General features: G+C 40.2%; 3 protein-coding genes across 8 annotated transcripts; 1 reads left to right on the forward strand and 2 right to left on the reverse strand.

Moving 5' to 3' along the window:
* The first annotated feature begins 3,287 nt into the window (after positions 1-3,287).
* On the forward strand, positions 3,288-8,092 carry LOC135584212 (protein NLP1-like). 2 transcript variants are annotated; one of them, XM_065092697.1, is made up of 5 exons: positions 3,288-3,426; positions 3,730-4,677; positions 4,964-5,011; positions 5,085-6,111; positions 6,715-8,092. In XM_065092697.1, the coding sequence occupies exons 2-5, from the start codon at positions 3,766-3,768 to the stop codon at positions 7,590-7,592; spliced, it is 2,865 nt and encodes a 954-aa protein (XP_064948769.1). In that variant the 5' UTR covers positions 3,288-3,426; positions 3,730-3,765; the 3' UTR covers positions 7,593-8,092. The 2 variants fall into 2 exon arrangements, with proteins under 2 accessions (XP_064948769.1, XP_064948770.1); XM_065092698.1 differs by lacking the exon at positions 3,288-3,426 and adding an exon at positions 3,453-3,592.
* Positions 8,093-10,573: 2,481 nt separating this feature from the next.
* Positions 10,574-16,424, reverse strand: LOC135598619 (pentatricopeptide repeat-containing protein At2g17670-like). Of its 5 annotated transcripts, none has more exons than XR_010481621.1 (4): positions 14,987-16,424; positions 12,839-12,969; positions 12,434-12,681; positions 10,574-12,366 (listed from the first exon to the last, which is right to left on the reverse strand). XR_010481621.1 is itself a non-coding variant. In XM_065092703.1 (2 exons), exons 1-2 carry the CDS (start codon positions 16,375-16,377, stop codon positions 12,966-12,968), a joined length of 1,395 nt encoding a protein of 464 aa, XP_064948775.1. In that variant the 5' UTR covers positions 16,378-16,424; the 3' UTR covers positions 10,574-12,965. The 5 variants fall into 5 exon arrangements, 1 of the variants encoding a protein (XP_064948775.1); XR_010481619.1 differs by having other exon boundaries at positions 10,574-11,661; positions 11,729-12,681; XR_010481618.1 differs by having other exon boundaries at positions 10,574-12,681.
* Positions 10,773-11,618, reverse strand: LOC135597939 (uncharacterized). Its single transcript, XM_065091447.1, has one exon. The coding sequence runs from the start codon at positions 11,616-11,618 to the stop codon at positions 10,773-10,775; it is 846 nt and encodes a 281-aa protein (XP_064947519.1).
* Positions 16,425-18,991: the final 2,567 nt, after the last annotated feature.

Below are 18,991 nucleotides of genomic sequence, written 5' to 3' on the forward strand. Positions count from 1 at the left end.
TAAGATTACTGGGTATAGACCCACTAATCTAAGAGGCTTGGATAGTTGGATGGAGATCCAGTACCCAATATGGTAGGATCCATTAAGGTTAAGTTAATAAGGGGCCTCCATAAATATGAGGGAACCAAAGACCCATAAGCTGGTTCTTTTTGGCTGCCTCTATCTATTCTCCTCTCTCTCTCTCCTCCTCATACTGCAGCCCTATTTGGGGGGGAGGGGTGGACAGTAAGAAGGGGCAACCTCTTCTTTACTGCGTGGTGCACGCGAGGAACAGTTTTGGTCAGCGATTTGAGGAGAAATTCGCAACCTCTTCTATATGGATCACTGCTAAAGAGGAGGATAGTTGAGCTCCTTCATTCTTTCTCATAGATATGTAGGTTTTCAAGGACATACGATCTCCCAAAGTAATTGTCTTACACATAGTTTTTTAGTTTTGTAGGTTTTTGTGCACCAACTTTTACGCGACGATGAAATCTTCTTTTCTTCAGAAATTTTGGGATTTTATTTTTCTGTTCTTCTACTATGCATGTGATGTCACCCCAAATTTCCCAACAAGGCCTTTTTGGTTGTCACATCTTATTCTCCTCTCTTATTCTCCTTCTAAGTTAGTAGCCCCTATTTGGGATGTGTGGAGATTTGGATAGCGATTCGAAGAGCGTCTTTGTAACTTATATCATGTGGATCACCACTATAAAGGAGGACAGTTAACCTCCTTCATCCTCTACCATAGATCTGTAGGATTTCAAGGGTATATGATCTCCCTAAGTAAAACGTATCTCTTATATATGCACGATTTTCAATTTTATGATTTTTTGCTCATCAATCTTCGCACGACAATGAACACCTTTTTTTTAAGAAATCCGAGAATTTTGTTTCTGTTATTCCGTTGTGCATGTGATGTCATCCCTAGATTTCCCTATAGAAAGTTGGGCAGGACAGGCTTGTCTTGAATCTCTTGGGTGAAAAAGGAATATTGCCGAGGTGACTTCCCCAAGTTCTCCTTTAGACTTGTGGAATTCTCTTTGGACCTCATCCAAGTGTCGATTCACCAACCGTAATTAGGCTCTTCTTTGGAGTCTGAGGATAGGGTGTCCATCTCGGGGAGGGTCGAGGTGGTGTGATAAGGTGGAGGGGTGCTGCAATCCACCATTAGGGGTTTGGGGTCCCTCGGCTATCCCCCGATCAACGAAGGGGCGTCTAGAGGCAATGGCAATTATTCGACCGAGACAACATTGAGGGGCATGGGAGCGAGTGTGGGTCAGGTCGTCAGTTGTGGCGGTAGGAAAGGGGCCACCTACTTGGCTAGCTGGGGTATGAGAGGTGTGATAGCCTACATCATCCCTATTATGATATATACTTGGTGGGTGAGGTTGAGGAATGCCTTGACAAGGATGACTAGCTGCCTTGTGCAAGCCCCGGGGGGTGAGAATTTGAGATCTTTGAATAGGCGCCAATAGCACCCCAAAGTCTAGGCCGAGGTAGACCCGTCCATCTATGGGAGAGCGGGAAGTTGTCCTCCCTGCCTAAAGACCATGTGAGTGGGTGGAGCCTCCTCGATGCGTTCGATGAGATTATTTATCGATGGACATTCTTGCAATATCGGGCCCTCCTTCTAGCACCAAAAATATTATGCACTTTTATACCATGGCCTGGGGATGAGTATGGTTTGGTTCTGACCCGAAAGTGCAAGGTTGCCCATGAGGATTCTTAGGCAATGAGGCCAAAGGGACGAGGTCGGGTCGGAGGTTGGTTCTCGGCTTCTATTGCGTCTTCGTGGCCGACCCTAAGTGGAGCTTGATCGGCTTCATCCACGCTGTAATCTTGTGCAATAAGTCGATGTTAGGAGGGAGATTCTCGACTCGACCCCTCCGATGCCTAAGTTAGTAGGTGGTCTAAGTGGTGAAAAAGATTCGATCCCTTTCCTCAAGCTAGGGGTTGGTATCTATACTTGTGGCAATGGCTCGGTCATATGCAGGTCGTTAATGACCATCGATATTTCATTCGACATAGCCTTGCGAGTGGTCGGCTCGTATGCTTTTGACGGTGTGGATCAGTTCGTCTGGTCTCCCATCACACGATGTTAACTCGTACGGTTTGGGTTGGCTTGTCCGATCCCCTACCATGCGGCACCAACTCGTATGGTTCCGAGCGATGGGGAGTTGGTCAGGCATCGTCCGCCAAGTTAGTTGCACTTTCTCCGGGCACGTCCTGACACATGCTCCACGTTGGCTCTTTGGTGGCTGCCAACTATCAATGCATAGGTGGTGTCAAAATATTCCTTATCAAGTTTTAAATTGAAAATGAACAAGATTAAGATTGATTTATAAGGATTTGATGGATAACATATGGTCGAAGGAGGAGGACGTCAAGTGGGTGAGAAGAAAAAATCAAATGCTGGGGGTGGGAGGAGGTAGAAATGGTTCATGAGTTGATGAAAGGGATCCGATCCTAATCGACCTAACCCGAACCAAAACACCTTGACTGGATCAATCTAAACCACAGTTGGATCACAATCCAATATTATCAAAATTTTAAATAAAAAGATATCCTTAGCAAAAACTACGTATTGAGACATAATCTAATAAAAGCTCGTTTATTTTATTAGCCAATATTCAATCTATATACTTGTTTAATTTGCTGGGGAGACACTATTCAAACACCAATATGATTACCACAGTTGAGCAAAAGACAGGAATGCTTTCATGCCGACTGCATGAATGAATGACTATTGTGAGAGGTGCTGTGTCTACTGATATCAAACTCTGATTCAGAAAAAGTGTTGTTTTGGCTTTCTCCGTTTCCAAAGCACGGTATGTTACTGTGCCCTCGACTTCTTACGAATCTGTGCATGGCGGCGCAACGTGTAAACAGTAGCTTGACAGAAGGCAGACCAACCACAGGACAGTCAACGGGATGTTCACTTCCACCTTCTTAGGAAATCAGCAAGAAGACAAGTAATCCCAACAAGGACGGCCACCCTTAACAAGATGCATCTTTGATCGAATCGGCGCCTTGGACTGTGCAAGAACACCACATTCCCGTGACGGGAATCACCTACAATCATCTCCCTTTGACCTGGTCCGCCCCCTGTTTCATTGGCAAGTTTCCCGAAGCTCATCCCGACATTGTCTCTTTCTTGTCGAGGAAATCGAGACGGATGGAGATCCGAAAGCTGGTGGGAACCAATCGGGAAGAGTGTGAGCGCGCCGAGCCAAACTTGATGACACCATCAGGATCCACTTGAGATCCCCGTGGGGAATGGAAATGGAGTTTGGGGTCTGCGCCAGGTGATGTGGGTTTGAGAGCAGAGAAGAGGAGCCATTCATGGTGATCCTTCTCCCAGGACCACATCAACCTGCAAGCATCTCACATGTGTGCTCACGCTTCCAAGCTGAGACCCGTCTTGGTTTCGTCTCAAGGAAAATGGTGCGTCTTTTTCTTCTTTTATGCTTATATTCTGTGACCCATGTTGGAATAGATCCTCCAAAAAGACTACCTTTGTTCCATCTGCTCTCTCTTTCCAACTTGTGCTCGATTCTGTAGTTGGCGGTACATACCATTTCCATGGATTCTTGCGTTACTAAGATTTCGGGTTGGCCTCATACCTTTTCCTTTCCTCACTGAGAATTTCTTGATGTGCTTGCAATAGTCATTCAGTGTTAATTGTATGTGATGGGGTTTAATTTCTGGAAGATTCATGTGATGCAAGTGTTTGGGGTATGATTGCAGTAGGTTTGTGTGATTGGTATTGAAGAAATCTCACTGATGGAAGCTGTTCCTCGACATGAAAGTTTGGTGGGGCGCAATTTCTCAGATGGTGCTGCAGATTTGGACCTGTTGGATCAGCTACTCTCAAGAGATGGTTGGTTGGAATTTCCTGATTGCCCTGATGTCTTGCAAGCCGGTACTCCTTGCTCCATGAGCCCCTTGAGTTCTTTGAGCTTTTCGCCGCTTTTTGAGGTCAACAATAGCAGCTCTAACCCGGATCGGCTGGAAAGTTGTAGCCAAGATGACATAGGAAGGTCAGTTGTATCTGCTTGTCCACCAGGGGATGAAACCCTCGCTGAAAATTTTGATAGAACACAATCCCCCAATTTAAATTCCACTGGACAGTTAATATTCTCGATCCACTCTGGTGTTGTAAGAACAGCAGATCTGAGCTCGAAGCCAGGAACAAGGAGGTCGATTCAACCGAGTGACTCCAATTTTTATGTAAAAGAGAGATTCATGCAGGCGCTTTATCACATCAAGGACGCTCGGAGGGACAGCGAAGTTCTAGTTCAGTTATGGGTGCCTGTAAAGAGAGGAGACCAACTGATTCTTACAACCTATAGTCAACCTTTCTCTCTCAATCCAAACTGTGAGAAACTCATGAATTATAGGGAGGTCTCCACAAACTACCATTTCTCAGCCCAGGCGAACTCTGGCAAGGTGTTAGGCTTACCTGGCCGGGTGTTTCTAGGAAGATTGCCTGAATGGACACCAGATGTTCGGTTCTTTAGCAGCTACGAGTATCTGCGTGTGGATTATGCTCAGCGGCTTGATATTCGTGGCAGTATAGCAATTCCTGTTTTTGATCAGGGTAGTCGATCTTGCTTGGGTGTTGTGGAGGTTGTAATGACCACCCAAAAGTTAAATTACTCTGTTGAACTCGAGAAAATCTGCAATGCTCTCCAGGTTAGATTTTTTGCTTCTTTCTAGGTGACTATTAAGCTTCTGGATAGGAACTTTCCTTTGGGACTCTTGTTTTCAGATTGAGGAATTTATTCTGATGTGCTTTGTATTTGTTTTTACTGGATTATTATCCTTGATTTGAAATTTTTTGAAGGGTTGTAAGGTATTTATGGTCCATATCTTTTAAGTCTCCTTGAGATGTCACTGCTCGATATGACGAAATGGCAAGTTCAGAATATGGGCTAGCTACTTTTTTTGGAATTTTGCTAATGGACACTGGTATTTGCAGGCAGTTGATCTTAGGAGCTCTGCAGTTGCGAGTGTTCCTCGCTTTGAGGTGAGCCAGTAGACTTCACAAGCATTATTGTTGAAGCATCCAACTTACTACAGAACATGATGTTCTTTTTCAGGTAGGTAGTGGTTCATACCAAGCTGCTTTACCTGAGATCCTAGAGGTCCTAAAAGCTGTTTGCAGGATGCACATGTTACCATTAGCTCAAACTTGGATTCCATGCATTCAACAAGGTAAAAGAGGCATCCGCCACTCGGATGAAAACTACAGGCACTGTGTCTCCACATCTGATGCAGCTTATTATGTGAATGACCCTTCTATGATTGAATTTCATGAGGCCTGTTCTGAGCATCACTTGTTAAGAGGACAAGGTGCGGCAGGTAGAGCTTTCACCACCAATCAACCATGCTTTGTGTCGGATGTTACTGCTTCCAGTAAGACGGAGTATCCGCTTTCTCACCATGCCAAGATGTTTGGTCTGAGAGGTGCAGTTGCAATATGCATGCAAAGTATTCTGTCTGGAAATGTTGACTTTGTATTGGAGTTCTTTCTACCCACCAATTGCATACTGATTGAAGAACAGAAACAGATGCTTGATTCATTGTCAGGCACTATACAACAAGTTTGTCGAACTTTAAGTGTTGTCAAATCTAAGGAGCTAGCAGATGCGAATATGTTACAAAAGAATGAAATGATTCCACATATTTTGTTGGAGAAATCTTTTTCCGAGGCACAACCAGCTCAAAAATATGACCCTGTCACTTCACTCGATGCTCGTACAAAGAAATTGCATAGGAATTTACCACCTTGGTTCACAAGTACGATGAAAAACTCGGTGAATAAAAGGGGCCACACTTTCAAATTTAAGAAGTCTGAAGCTGAAGGATTTAGTATCACAACTGACAGAGGTTATACTGAGGAGGTATTGCCTGCAGCAGAGATATTCTTAAAGCTTGGGCATCATCGAAAAGGCTTGTCTAAAGATGTAATCGATATTGAGAATTCTTCTAATTTTAATAGCACCTGTTCTGAGGCTGCAAAAACAACAGCAAAAAGGCGCAGAAAATCTGAGAAAACTGTCAGTTTGGAAGTTCTTCGTACACACTTCGCTGGTAGCTTGAAAGATGCTGCAAAGAACATCGGTGGTAAGAATTATTATTTGTTAGAAAATTCAATTTGCATTATATTTTATTTCTTCTCCTCTTGCATTTTTCTTTTGATTTCTCTTTTTGTTTTTGAAAGAAACTACATCCACCAAATGTGTGGTGATACCAACTTGTTCTTCATTTTCTTGTTGCAAAAAACAAAAAGGATTGCATTCTTGTTAATACTCATGACAATATATTTATACTCAGACAGTTTGTCATCTCCATATACAAGGAACCTTTCACTGCTTCGAATTATCTTGGGTGGGATCATGTCCCACTACCAAATCGCTTCATGTGTCGAGGAGCTTTTTTTTTATTTTTATAAATGTCGTCATGTGTCCTATGTGAAGTAGTTAGGTATAGCATCGTCCAATCTGAAAACACATCCACCAAAATTAACTAGATAGACTCTTAATTTAGTTGTAATTTTGGCCATCAACAGAGCTTCACCAGAAACCGTTTCTGCAGATATTTTGAGACTTTTATTACTTTTTATGTACTTTTCTAATTCTTGCTAAGAAAAATTAGACGTCGTATTTAGTTCAATTCACAACCTTAAATCACTGATGATGCTGTTGTCTATAAATCTTCATGTTCCAGTGTGCCCTACCACTCTAAAAAGAATATGCAGGCAGCATGGGATAACACGTTGGCCTTCGCGGATGATCAAAAAAGTCGATCACTCTTTACAGAAACTGCGAGTGGTTATTGACTCAGTTCATGGTGCTGACAAATCCATTCAACTCAGTTCCCTGTATAAAGATTTCACAACAGTATCTGTCTCAGATACAAATTCACCAGGAGACTTTGAGGTTTCCAAATCAAATCAAAATGATCATCCAAATGCTGACCATCAATACCTAGATGCTGAATTGAACCATCCTTATTTATCATCTTCTCACTCATCAACATCGCGCAGTCAAACTTCCACTTCAAATATATCATCTTCATCTGGGAAAAAGAAGTCTACTCAGCCTTGTGAACCCAGAATGATTCGGGAAGTTAACCTGGAGGAAAAAGTTGTTCATATTCCTCAGGGAGCAAATAGTCAGATTGGTTTGCATCTTTCAGCTCAAAGCACACAGCTATGTCCTGGTAGATTTGAAAGTCAAAAGTCACCTGGTGAGCATTGTTCTCCTCCAAGTTTGTCACTTTCAGATAATTATAAAGTCAGTTCTATTAGAGTAAAAGTTATGTATGGTGCAGAAAAAGTTAGGATCAGGTTACATCCCACTTGGGGCTTCAAAGACTTGAGACGAGAGATCTTAAAGAGGTTCAATATAGGCAATAAAAATTCAGTGAATCTCAGGTATATCGATGATGAGTTAGAATGGATTTTACTGACATGTGATGCGGATCTTCAGGAGTGCCTTTGTATCTACAGATCATCAGGTGCTCGGACAATAAAAATTACTTTACAGTCAATTGATAATCCACCAATTATAGTATCTTCACGCAGCACAGGGCTCAGTTTCTGATTTAGAGCCCAATCTCAAGCAAAGTTTGTCTTCAAGCTACGAAATTTTACAGGATAGAATGATATTTTCAGTGATCTATGGCAAAAAAAGAAAACTGGATTTTGGGCTGACTCAAGGCACATGCTAAAGCTCCACAGAGAACATTAAGAAAGCAGTTTAAAGATAGAAAGAATGCGAGATAGCATGATCATCCTCTTTGAGGCCACAGTTTGAAGGTGTTGGAATGGCTTAAAATTGGTAGAAGAACAAATCGAGGGACTTGAATTTCTACTGAAGCTTGGAGGACTTGGAGATCAGTTTTTGGGTTGTGGTAGGAGTTTGAAGATGTTATTTTGATGTGGTGAGTAGCAATTACATTGAAATAATGTAGAGTGGTCATCATAAGAGGCTCTGATTGATCTTGAACTGAATGAACTACCTGTAAGATAGTCACTTAATTAACAGGTTTTTAAAGGGGATTACACAAAAGCTGTAAATAGATATTGGTTTTCTTTTGTTTACTTTATGGTATAAAAGATGTTTGTATGTCCAATGATCAATTTGGATATGGAAATAGCTTATAATTTGAAGCAAACATGGTTGATGTCTAGATATAAATGGTTTCCTGCCTTCTAAATGTAGTGTCTTAATAGTTATGTTTTTTACTTTAGAACCCTTTTGTGTGTGTTAAGATTTGCATGAGATATGATCTTAGTCAAAATTGTAACCTGTCTGCTTTTTTTTACTCCTCACTGTGTATGAGTCAAAAAGTCAGCATCTTGCTTTCAAATAATCGTATTGACGAGAAATCCTGAATCCCTCAAGGATATTGTAAAAGATAATATTTAAGAAAAGACTCCCGACACTAATACTATTGAACTGTTTGAAAAGGTGGCTTATGACACTAATACAATCGTCCAAAGAGATGGTTCTTGATACCAATATAATCGAATCGAATCGATCAGTGTGAAGAGGTAATCTTTGACACCAATACGATTGAACTATCTAAAGAATCAATTCCAAACACTAAAACGATCCAATTTTTCAAAGATATGGATGATTTCTAACACCAACAAATAAAAAATGCTTAAAGAGATAATTCCCAATAACAATGTAACCAACTCGCCATGGAGCATTATTGTTGGGAGTTGCCCTTACAACAATATAGCGGAATTGACTAAGAAGCATTTCTCTACAATGATACAACCAAATTTGGTCGTTAAGCATTCTCGACAATGATGCAACCATGACTCATCTCTCTATAATAATGTTGTCGAATTCGACCATAAAGCATTCATTAACAATGACGTTACCAAACCCAACCATAATATATCCCTCGACGATGATTCTATAACGATGCGACTAAATCCAATTGTAATGCGTCCCTTTTCAACAATACTGTCAAATGGATCCAAAAGCATCTTTCAATAGCGACATATATCGAATCCACCTAAAAGCATTTCCCAACAACAATACAGATTGAATTGGCCCATAAGCATCTCTAGATAATATTACAATCAAAACGAAGGCATTATTGCGATAGTAACATGGTCAAAATGGCCTAAGACACTATTATGATGATAGTATGGTTGAGACGACCCAAGGTGCTATTCCGACAATAGCATGGTCGAGATGGCTATTTTCATATTTTCAATGAAAATATGATTGAAATAACCTAAAGTGCTATTCTGATGGGGAGCATGATTGAAATAATCCAAAGTATTATTCCGATAATATTGTGGTTGAAATAGCCCAAGGTATTATTCTGATGACAGCACGATCAAATCAACCCAAAAGCACTATTCTGACAATAGCATGATCGAATCAATCCAAAGTACTATTTTGACAATCGCATGATCGAATCGACCTAAAGTGCTATCAAGGATAACATGATCGAATTGGCTCAAGGCACTATCTTGATTACAATGCAGTCGTATCAACCCAAAGCGCTCTTCTAATAGTTAAGTGGTTAAATTGATAGTTTGAGAGAAGTTACATAATGCCCCAACCCTACTCCATGCGTTGAGACATAACGAGGACAAATGATATGGGGATGATGACACTTGAAATATTATTGATACCTCACCACCACATGGCTAATATTTCATGAGGCCAACACCTCACCACAACATGATAATACCTCTCCACCTAGTGATCGACTCCTCATCACCATTTAGATGATGTGACAATCGTTTCAACCCCATAGAGTTAGTTACATAGGAAGTTGACTCGACCAATAGTTGCCCCACGTTTTTCAAGTTCGATGCTACATGATCCAACTATGACCAAAGGAAGCGTATAATCGTTTCATGCATTTAATTACAACCTCGAATACAATGATCCTCAACCTCACTATAAAAAGGCCCCTCAATTATATTTTCTAAAATTTAAATTTTTTTAACACTTAAAATCATCACTCAACGAAATCCTCTAAATATCTTAACGACTTAAACATCGGAGGGCCTCGTCAAGTATGCCCCTAATGTAGTTTTTTATAAGATTTCTTACCTAATCTACTCTTCTCTTGAAATCAAATTTGACCAACTTAAACTTAAATTAAGGTTGGATCCTAATCTTTAAATTCTGCTTTTAACACTTCGTGAATCATAATGTGATTTCCAAGATGAAATACAAGGGCGAGAAAACACCATAGCGCTTCAATAAGTTGGAGTTTTCCTTTTTGCATATGGACAAAATGCACTAACCTAACCTATGATACGAAATGAGGCTAATTGTCTCCGTTCAATTGCTTGACCCAAGTTCGAGATCGTACCTACTTAGCTCATGCTTTCATGGTTTAACCTCTACTTAGCCATGGAGGGACAATCAAAATCTTACCTCATCAATCAGCAACATTGTGTTCTCCATGCGATCCTCGTATGTAATCCAGAATGTGATTCTTGTATCAATTTTCTCCAACTGGTCAACTAAATAATGGTTTTTTTGTTGGAAGAAATCTTCCGCAGCAGTCACATATATCGTTTGGAAGAGCAACTCTGTGGTTTGATCGTTGATAAGCATTCCTGTTGCCAATTATAATGACCACCACCAAAAGAATGAGACAAGAAGACATCATAGAGTGTAAGATTACTGTATTCTATATCTATACCTATCATGTTTACAAGCTTAGATTTGCAATGATCAGTCAAGTCGCCAAAATTGTGGTTGCTGATCACAGCGTACACACTTTGATGAGTTCTTCTATGAGCTGAGTACGTCGAGCAGAGCGACTCTGCTTCGGATCAGCTCCCTGAACAAGGATTCTAATCCGCTCTCCAGCCCTTCAACGCTAACCTCCAACCTCTGCAGTTGACTTTGCGCCTTGACTGCCCTCCCACCATCACCATCCTTGCAGGAAGCACGCCATGAGAAGATTTCTAGTCTTCCCACTCCACTTCCAGCCTCCTGCTCCTCATCGGATGCCACCTTCCTCTTGCTCAATGCCTTCGAAACAAAAGACCAACTGCTACGCTCTGACCTTCCCGTTTGCATCGACACGAAGGAGAACACCAGTCGCAGTAGAGAAATGGCGATCATCTCCGCTTCCATCAACCCCCAGATCGCCATCGGCGTGTCTTCGTCCTCCATGACCCGCTTCAATGATCTGAAGCGATCCTTCATCTCCTTGTCTGCCTTCCTCCCGAAGCGGACATAGTCATTCACCTTGTTCGCGATCACTGCGCCGTCTCTCCTTCTGAGAGCCGACCGAATCCCTCGGACGTGCTCCTTCATCGTGCTCAAGTCATCCTTCACTGCGCTGCACAGGTCCAGCAGTCTGATGGACGCAACCAGTTCTCCTTCCACGCGTCTCCCTTGCAGTGGATGGATGAGGGTTTGATGGTTGCTTCTCAGGCGAACGAGCCCCTCGATCGATTCGTACAGGCCTCCGAGTCCTCTCAAGCTGTCGCATATCATCTGCGGCGTGGAAGAGGATGAAGCCATCGAAGACCTCAGCCTGTGCAGCTCTTCTTCCACCCTGAGCGCAGCAGGGTGAAGCTCTGAGGGCAGGCTGATGGAGCGAGTGTGGCAACGCTGGCTTGGAGCCATCTCGCTCTGAGTTCTGCGAGTTGGACTTCATCCCTTCGGCTTTCTGTAGTTATAGGCCAACATTAACACTCATCATCACAAGAGGGAGGGAGACACGGAATCTTGTCTACCTGAACTCGACCCCACAATAGATTTGAGCTTCAAGCTTGAGCTCCGTGTACTGGTTTCCTCTGTGCAGGGCAGTGAATATTTCTGCTACTTTAATTCTCATGATTAAGTGGATGCCTAGTATCCAGTTGTAATGTTTCAGTGGCTAACAACAGGCAGCTTCTTGGTGGAAGGCATCAATGCAAATAAAGAGTCTAATCACAAGGTTACAGTCCCATAATGTAGCACTCAACAACTCCTAATATTAGTATTTTTGTGCAGCACGAGTGGGATCTGTCTACTTGTCTTCCCAGCACAAGATAGAGGCAGGCAATGGACATCTTTGACTTGATCTGTTGGCAACATCACCAAGAAAGAATAAGTAGAATGCATGCATGTCTTACAAGATTGAGAAGCTCAAATGGTGTGTCTCAAGATTGAGAGACACCAAGAATCCAGATTGCTTATGGCTGGCTCATCATGCAGTGGATGCAGCTCTGAGCTGCTAAGATGGTTGCTGCAGTTCCTGCACTGTCATGCTAATTTCTGGACGAGAATTATTGCAGTGGCAGTATCAAACATCTGTCACTTGTTGGAGCAACTCAAACATTCACATCGATCAGGTAAATCGGTACAGTATCACTTGGTAAATCGGATAAATCTGCACAGTGTCTCAGTGTATATTATTTGATGCCACTGAAAAATAATAAATTCAAATGAACATCTACCTCTGATTTCCCTGATATGTCTGTATAACCAACGACAGGCTTGGACGTTATATGCTTGATTTGCACCAAACAATCTACTTATTGAAACCGATTGGAAAAAACTCTCCTACTGTTTGTGTGAAGGATAAAGAAGCTCTGATCATAAAACTAATAATTGGATTCCATGAAGAATCCTCTATATATAAACATAACTCAAGATGAGAACACCTAGAGGGCCAGCTAAAAAGCTGCACACAGTGTCCAACACCCTGCATGAAAAGAGTAGCACAAGGGCAGTAATCTCCTGGTTAATAAATACCAAGCATGCTAAACTGTCTGTAACATGTCCTTTGCAATTAAGTTTGGTGTTTAATGCATCAAGGATACAGATAAGTGGAACCACATGGATTGGGGCAAGATGTGTACCTTCCATTAGAGCTCAAGTTGGGGTCTGTCTGAACAAAAGCCACAAAACTGTGACAAAATTGAATTATGATAGCAAACAAAGCACCCACCCCTAGCCTTCCAGCCTTATAATCATATCCCTGTTTATTCACCTGAAATGAACAATGCAAATCACATAAATGATAGCAATAATCTCATGTACATGATGACTGAAAATTTATATAACTGGCTTTTGGGATGTCAAATAGTATTTTAGGACAAAGGAACCTCAAAGAGAGAATGAAGATAAAGAAATGTGGTTAAACTGGTCAAAGATATTATCAGTGACAAACTACAAAGTAACCACCACAAATAGAACTTGCTGATAAATCCTTCCTGATAGATTCACCTGGATTTGCTAATAATCAGTCAGGTCCTTATTTTTCTTTATTTTCCAATAACCTTCAAGTAGGGTTTCCCAAATTTTTGATTCTAGAATCCAATAAGTGTTGAGCTTTAAGCACTATGAATTAATCAGTAAATGACATACAGTCATTAGTAGAAAATAACTATTTTAACAGATTCAACTAGCCCATGGCTACCTTTGTCATAAAACTGATAACCTATATCTAATATAGTAAATCTGGTCCTAAAATTCTTTTTTGTCAATCCATTCCATATAACAGATGTTAAATGGTTCCTTCCAAGTGAACTTAATATAACACAATCAATCATGTCTATTGTGGGCCCTTTGTATTATTCACGTTCACTTCTAGATTATATTTTGATGGTAAAAATCATGATAAAAGTTATATACAACAAACAGAGAGATTAAATTGGTAGAAATGACCATGATTCATATGGAGATTATCAAGCTTTTTGACAAGTCAAATAACCAAAAAAACAAGCCTGACATAAAAAGGCATGAGCCACCAAACTCAGCAAGAAACTTTCTCCCCCATTTTTTTTCTTCTAATTTTCTTGGCTGGAGGTAAATTGCAAAGTGCTCAAACAGAGGGGTGATGCAGAAAATGAGAATGAAAGTACATTCTATAGGCAAGCATTTAGTCCTTAAGGCATTGAAATGCACATCTCATTCAACCTTCAAGATCTGTTACCATGCAAATTATTCCAAATTATTGTCATCACTACTTAATCTACTTCTACCAGCAAAAAAGGCATCCCAGTTTGAGATTATTGGAAACCAGAAATGGGTGGTAAAGGAGACAGAGTCTCATTTTTATCCTAAAATTAACTTGAAGCGAGTGATGTGCCTCCTCAAATCCAGTATATTCAGGATACAACTAGTTAAGTTCTTAGTTAGCTAACAACCTTATTTGCAGAATGGAATCAGCCCTAATCTCATTAATGCTACAGATGGTCGTAACAAAATAAAGCATAAAAAGAGTGATGTTAAGATAAATGATGATCTTAAAGAACTATCATCTGTGGACATAAAATATACAAAAAATGGCAACCAAAACAATCTCTGCTCCTTGGATCTGCAAATCCATCATCTTATTTGGATTATCATACCATGTTGACTATGCTATATTATTTTTCAACTTACCAACAAAGAAATAATTCAAAGTCTCCTGTCCATATCTTAGCTTCTTCTGGAGTAGGTTTGGGCATCTGAGCTACGAAGTGTGACTTTTAAATAATTAAAGAAGCACCTAGGGGCCTAAAGATCAAATCTATACCTCTGTATACATGTGCTAAATTCTCCAAAAGTGAAAAGGTGAACGGACAATAAAACAAATTGTGTCACAATGGCTAGTGCATCATGTTACCACCAATGATTAAACCCATGGAATAACCTAAGGTTGGCACATAACATCAGAATAGCTAGTGCATCATGTTACGCCCCCATGATTAAGCCACCTATGGAATAACCTATTGTAAACACTATTTAGTGGTACTATAATTATAAGGCTTGAAGGCAATGGAAGTTGATTTTCCACTCACTTTCCAGTTTACCATCCATTTAGATGATTATAAAGAAAATGTCAGATTAGATATGGTCATCCTACTTCAGTAAATTGTAACATCTTCTTAAAATGTAAAAGCAAACTTAGAATACTAAATCATCAGCATATCTCATCTCACATATAAACGACAATGAAGACATAATAGGAGAAAATGACAATATAATAGATCAGAACTACCTAATGGGTGAGTGCAACTCACACTTTTGCCTTATTCAGCCACTTGAGTGAGTTTTCCAATGCCATGTATGCTGTTACATCTGTTAAACTCTTGCTATCAATTGCATAATCAAACACCTCATACGCCTCTGCAATCTTGTTCGCACGACACAGTGCCCTCACAAACGTTGCATAGGTTGCATTCTCCAGCTTCATAGCCTTAGCAATCATCTCCTGATACAGCTGCATCCCCTTGTCCAAACACTTAGCCTTGCAAAGCCCCATAAGCAACGTGTTGTAGGTGCACTCATTCGGGTTGCACCCCTTCTCCTCCATCTCCTCCAGAAGCTTGAGCGCCCCCAGGGCATCTCCTTTCCTGCACATCCCGCCCATGAGCGAGGTGTACGTGACCACGTCTGGGAAATGCCCCATGTCTGCCATCACATTCAAGAACTTCTTTGCCTGTGTGAGCATCCCAGCCTTGGAAAGCCCATACACGAGGGTGTTATAGGTCACTAGGTCAGGCTCGATGCCCTCGTCCTTCATCCTGTTGTAGACCTCCATCACCTCCCCGTACTGATCCACCATGCAGTAGCCCTTCATGATGACGTTGTACACGTAACAGTCCGGTTTGAAGCCAGCGTCGGCGAGCATGCCGAGGAGCCGCGTTGCCTCGCGGAGGTTCCGGCCGCGGCAGACAGCGTCGATGAGGTTGGTATAGGTGACGACGTCGGGCTGAAGTCCAACGCCGCGGAGTTCTTTGATGAGTGCGTAGACGGTGGAGATGGGGCGGAAGCGGGCGAAGCGGCGGACGAGGAAGTTGTAGGTGAACCGGTCGGCGGCGGAGGCAAGGCGGTCGCGGAGGAGAACGCAGGCATCATCGAGGCGGTCGGCGGAGCAGAGGGCACGGACGGCGAGGTCAGCGGAGGCAGCGTCCGGGGGCGATCCATTGTCGGACATGAGGTCGAGGACGGAGGCCGGGTCGGGGGCGGAGTGGTGGAGGCAGGAGTGGCCGAGAAGGACGTGGAAGGCGGCGCGGCCAGGGGCGAGGGAGGGGGAGATGTGGCGGTGGAAGGAGAGGGCGTCGGCGGGGGAGGCGCCGGCGTTGCAGAAGGACTGGAGGAGGGAGGTGGGGTCGAGTGAGGAAGGGGAGGAGGCAGCGAGGGCGTCGAAGGTGGAGATGGCGTCGGAAAGGAGGGGGGACCGGAAGACATGCTGCTGTGGGGGCGGGGGAGAGGGGTTGAGGGTTCCCCTGGGGGTTTTGGAGGGCTTCTTGGGTTTCTTGAGGGGAGACCTGAAGAAGACGGAACGTTCGGGCGGGGATGGAGACTGGGAAAGAGGAGTAGAAGGTGACGGAGGGGAAGGGGAAGGGGGAGGTTTGTGGAAGGGGAGGGGTAATTTGGCAGAGCGCAGGGAAGGAGGCAGCTTCCCCATGATTCGGATCTCGAGCTCTCTCGCTGCTGGTTTGGTGCGAGTAGGGTTTTGGCACTCCACCCGCGGCACTGCTGTCCATTTTTTATGAGATTAATTGGGCCAAGTCGGCCCAAATTAATGCGCTTTGGTGAGTCAAAGCCCGAGTCGTCAACTAATGGGCTTTCATTACATGGCTCAGATAAGCGAAGGATACAGTTGCCTCTTTTTCTTTTTTTTCTTTTTTTTAGCACTTGAGTAATCTCGAGAATTAGATAAAATTACAACGATAGTACTATCCAAAATTTAAAAATTAGAATGATAGTACCACCAGAGTCAAAAAATATATATATATGATAGTATCAATTGTTATGATCATAGTATTGCCAAGTGTTAAATTTTAGAGATTTGAATTTTTTGCTCTATTCTTCAATCCTTTTGAGGTTAATAAACTTTTCACTTAATTTAGTTGATGAAGTATATATTCTTAAGCTATTGAAGTATTGTAAACTTTTATTTTGAGCATATAGTTTGAGTCTCCTCTTGAGTTTGGTTAACATTTTAAGTTGTAGGAGGTGAGAGATCCCTTGTAAAAAGAGTGTAAAGGTTATCTCCTAGGTCTCAAAATAGAAAAAATTATAATAAAGATAGTTGATCTTCGCCTATTAGAAAAAAAATTAATGGTAAAAGTTGATAGCCTCAAAGGAAGAAGAATCAAGAGTAAACATAGGTCGAAAAGATCGAAACATAATAAATTGGTTTACCTATGTTTACTTACTCTTTATCTATAATTTTATTTTATTATTTTTACTCATTATTTTAACATGATCAATTAAATTTTTAAAATATATCAATTTTTTTATCAAGTTTTAAAATTGATTAAAAATATTATTGTACTAATTCAACCCCTACCCTCCATCCTCTTAGTGCCATTAAAATCTTTAATAATTAATATCAAAGCTAGATTTTTTCGGTTGGATTACTACCCAAAAGATATCTAATTATTTTTTTAGATAATCAATATATCATTCTATAATTCTTTCTACTATGTTCAATGGGATAGATATACTTATAGAAATACTAGAATGAGAATTCTTTTTGTCTCTATGGATTTTGATTCATGAAATGTTATCAAAATTGATTTTCAAAAATCTTTTAAACCGATAGATGAATAAAATGATTTTAAAAAAATATTTTTTAAATACTAAAGTTATGAATATTTTATTTTATACTTTAAATAAAAATGAGTTTAATCAAATTTTTATTTATAACACTATACATGATATATGATACACACTTTAAGTCACAAAGTACTAAAAGAATCTAAAATTAATCTTCTTATTCATAGTTATGAGTTATTTAAAATAAAACTAAATAAATATATTAATGGCATATATACCTGTTTTATGAATATTATCAATGGATTAAAAACTCTTGGTAAAAACTATACTAATCTTGAAAGATTTGAAAGTCTCCTTCCAAAAAAAGTTAGGATCGGTAACGATAATGGTAATCCAAAAAGCTTCCTCTTGAAAAACTAGTAGGATATTTAACAACCTATAAAATAACATATAAAGTATATGATCATGAAGTAAAGTCTTCCAAAAAAAAAGAATTTTGCTCTCAAAAGTATATATGGTTATTTCTCACTAAAAAATCTAAAATATTCATCAGTTTTCTTAAATTCAAACATATTGTTGGAAAGTTCTTTGAACATTTTATTATTTCATTTTACTTTGATAATGATAGTGAATTTTAAAAACTTTATAACTAACTTTTTGAAACCGATTAAATCTCTCATTTTTCTAACCCCTCCACGTACTTCTAAACATAATGAAACTACAAAACTTCGTCAATAACACATCATCTAAACTAGTCATACTCTTTACTCAAGACTCCTTTAACTCTTTAATCTTAGTCACATATATTTATCACGTCAACCTATCTTATTAATGATATTTTCACTCTAGTTCTCAACATGATTTCACCATTTGAAAGATTATTTGGATCCACTCCTAATTATAATAAATAATAAATTTTTGAGTGTCTATATTATCCATTATCAAAACCTTACACACATAACAAATTGAAAGTCCGATCAAAATCATATATTTTTCTTAAATATTTTACTAATTAAAGTGTCTTTAAATATATTAATCCATCAACCAAAAGAACTTTTTATTTCTCATCATGTTAATTTTGTGGAATTTATTTTTTCTTATAATTCACTTGACTCTCTTTTACCTAATCTAACTTTAAATAACTTTATTAATTATGTCCCCCAAATTCATGAGTCACCTCATATTATCATTCCAATTCAGATACACATCATCTCACCCATCAATCTAAGCACTTATCCACTCAAAACCCATAAGTCCTTCCTCAATGGTGGTGCATATGTACAATCCATTACCTCATCCATGGGTTGCTTCATGAGATTATGACACATTAGGAGAATTAATAGCAAGATTTAGTTTTAATATTCTATATTTTAAATTCTTCTTATCTAACACACCCTAGAGATGTTATTAATCATACGCCAATTTATTTGATGATTACTAGATCAAAAAATTAAGTCTTTAAACCAATAAATATTTTTTTTCTTTCTATAAAACAATCCCAAAATTTTATTTTTGAG

This window comes from Musa acuminata, chromosome BXJ2-1, assembly GCF_036884655.1.
Source record: "Musa acuminata AAA Group cultivar baxijiao chromosome BXJ2-1, Cavendish_Baxijiao_AAA, whole genome shotgun sequence".
In the NCBI taxonomy this organism is placed as follows: domain Eukaryota; kingdom Viridiplantae; phylum Streptophyta; class Magnoliopsida; order Zingiberales; family Musaceae; genus Musa; species Musa acuminata.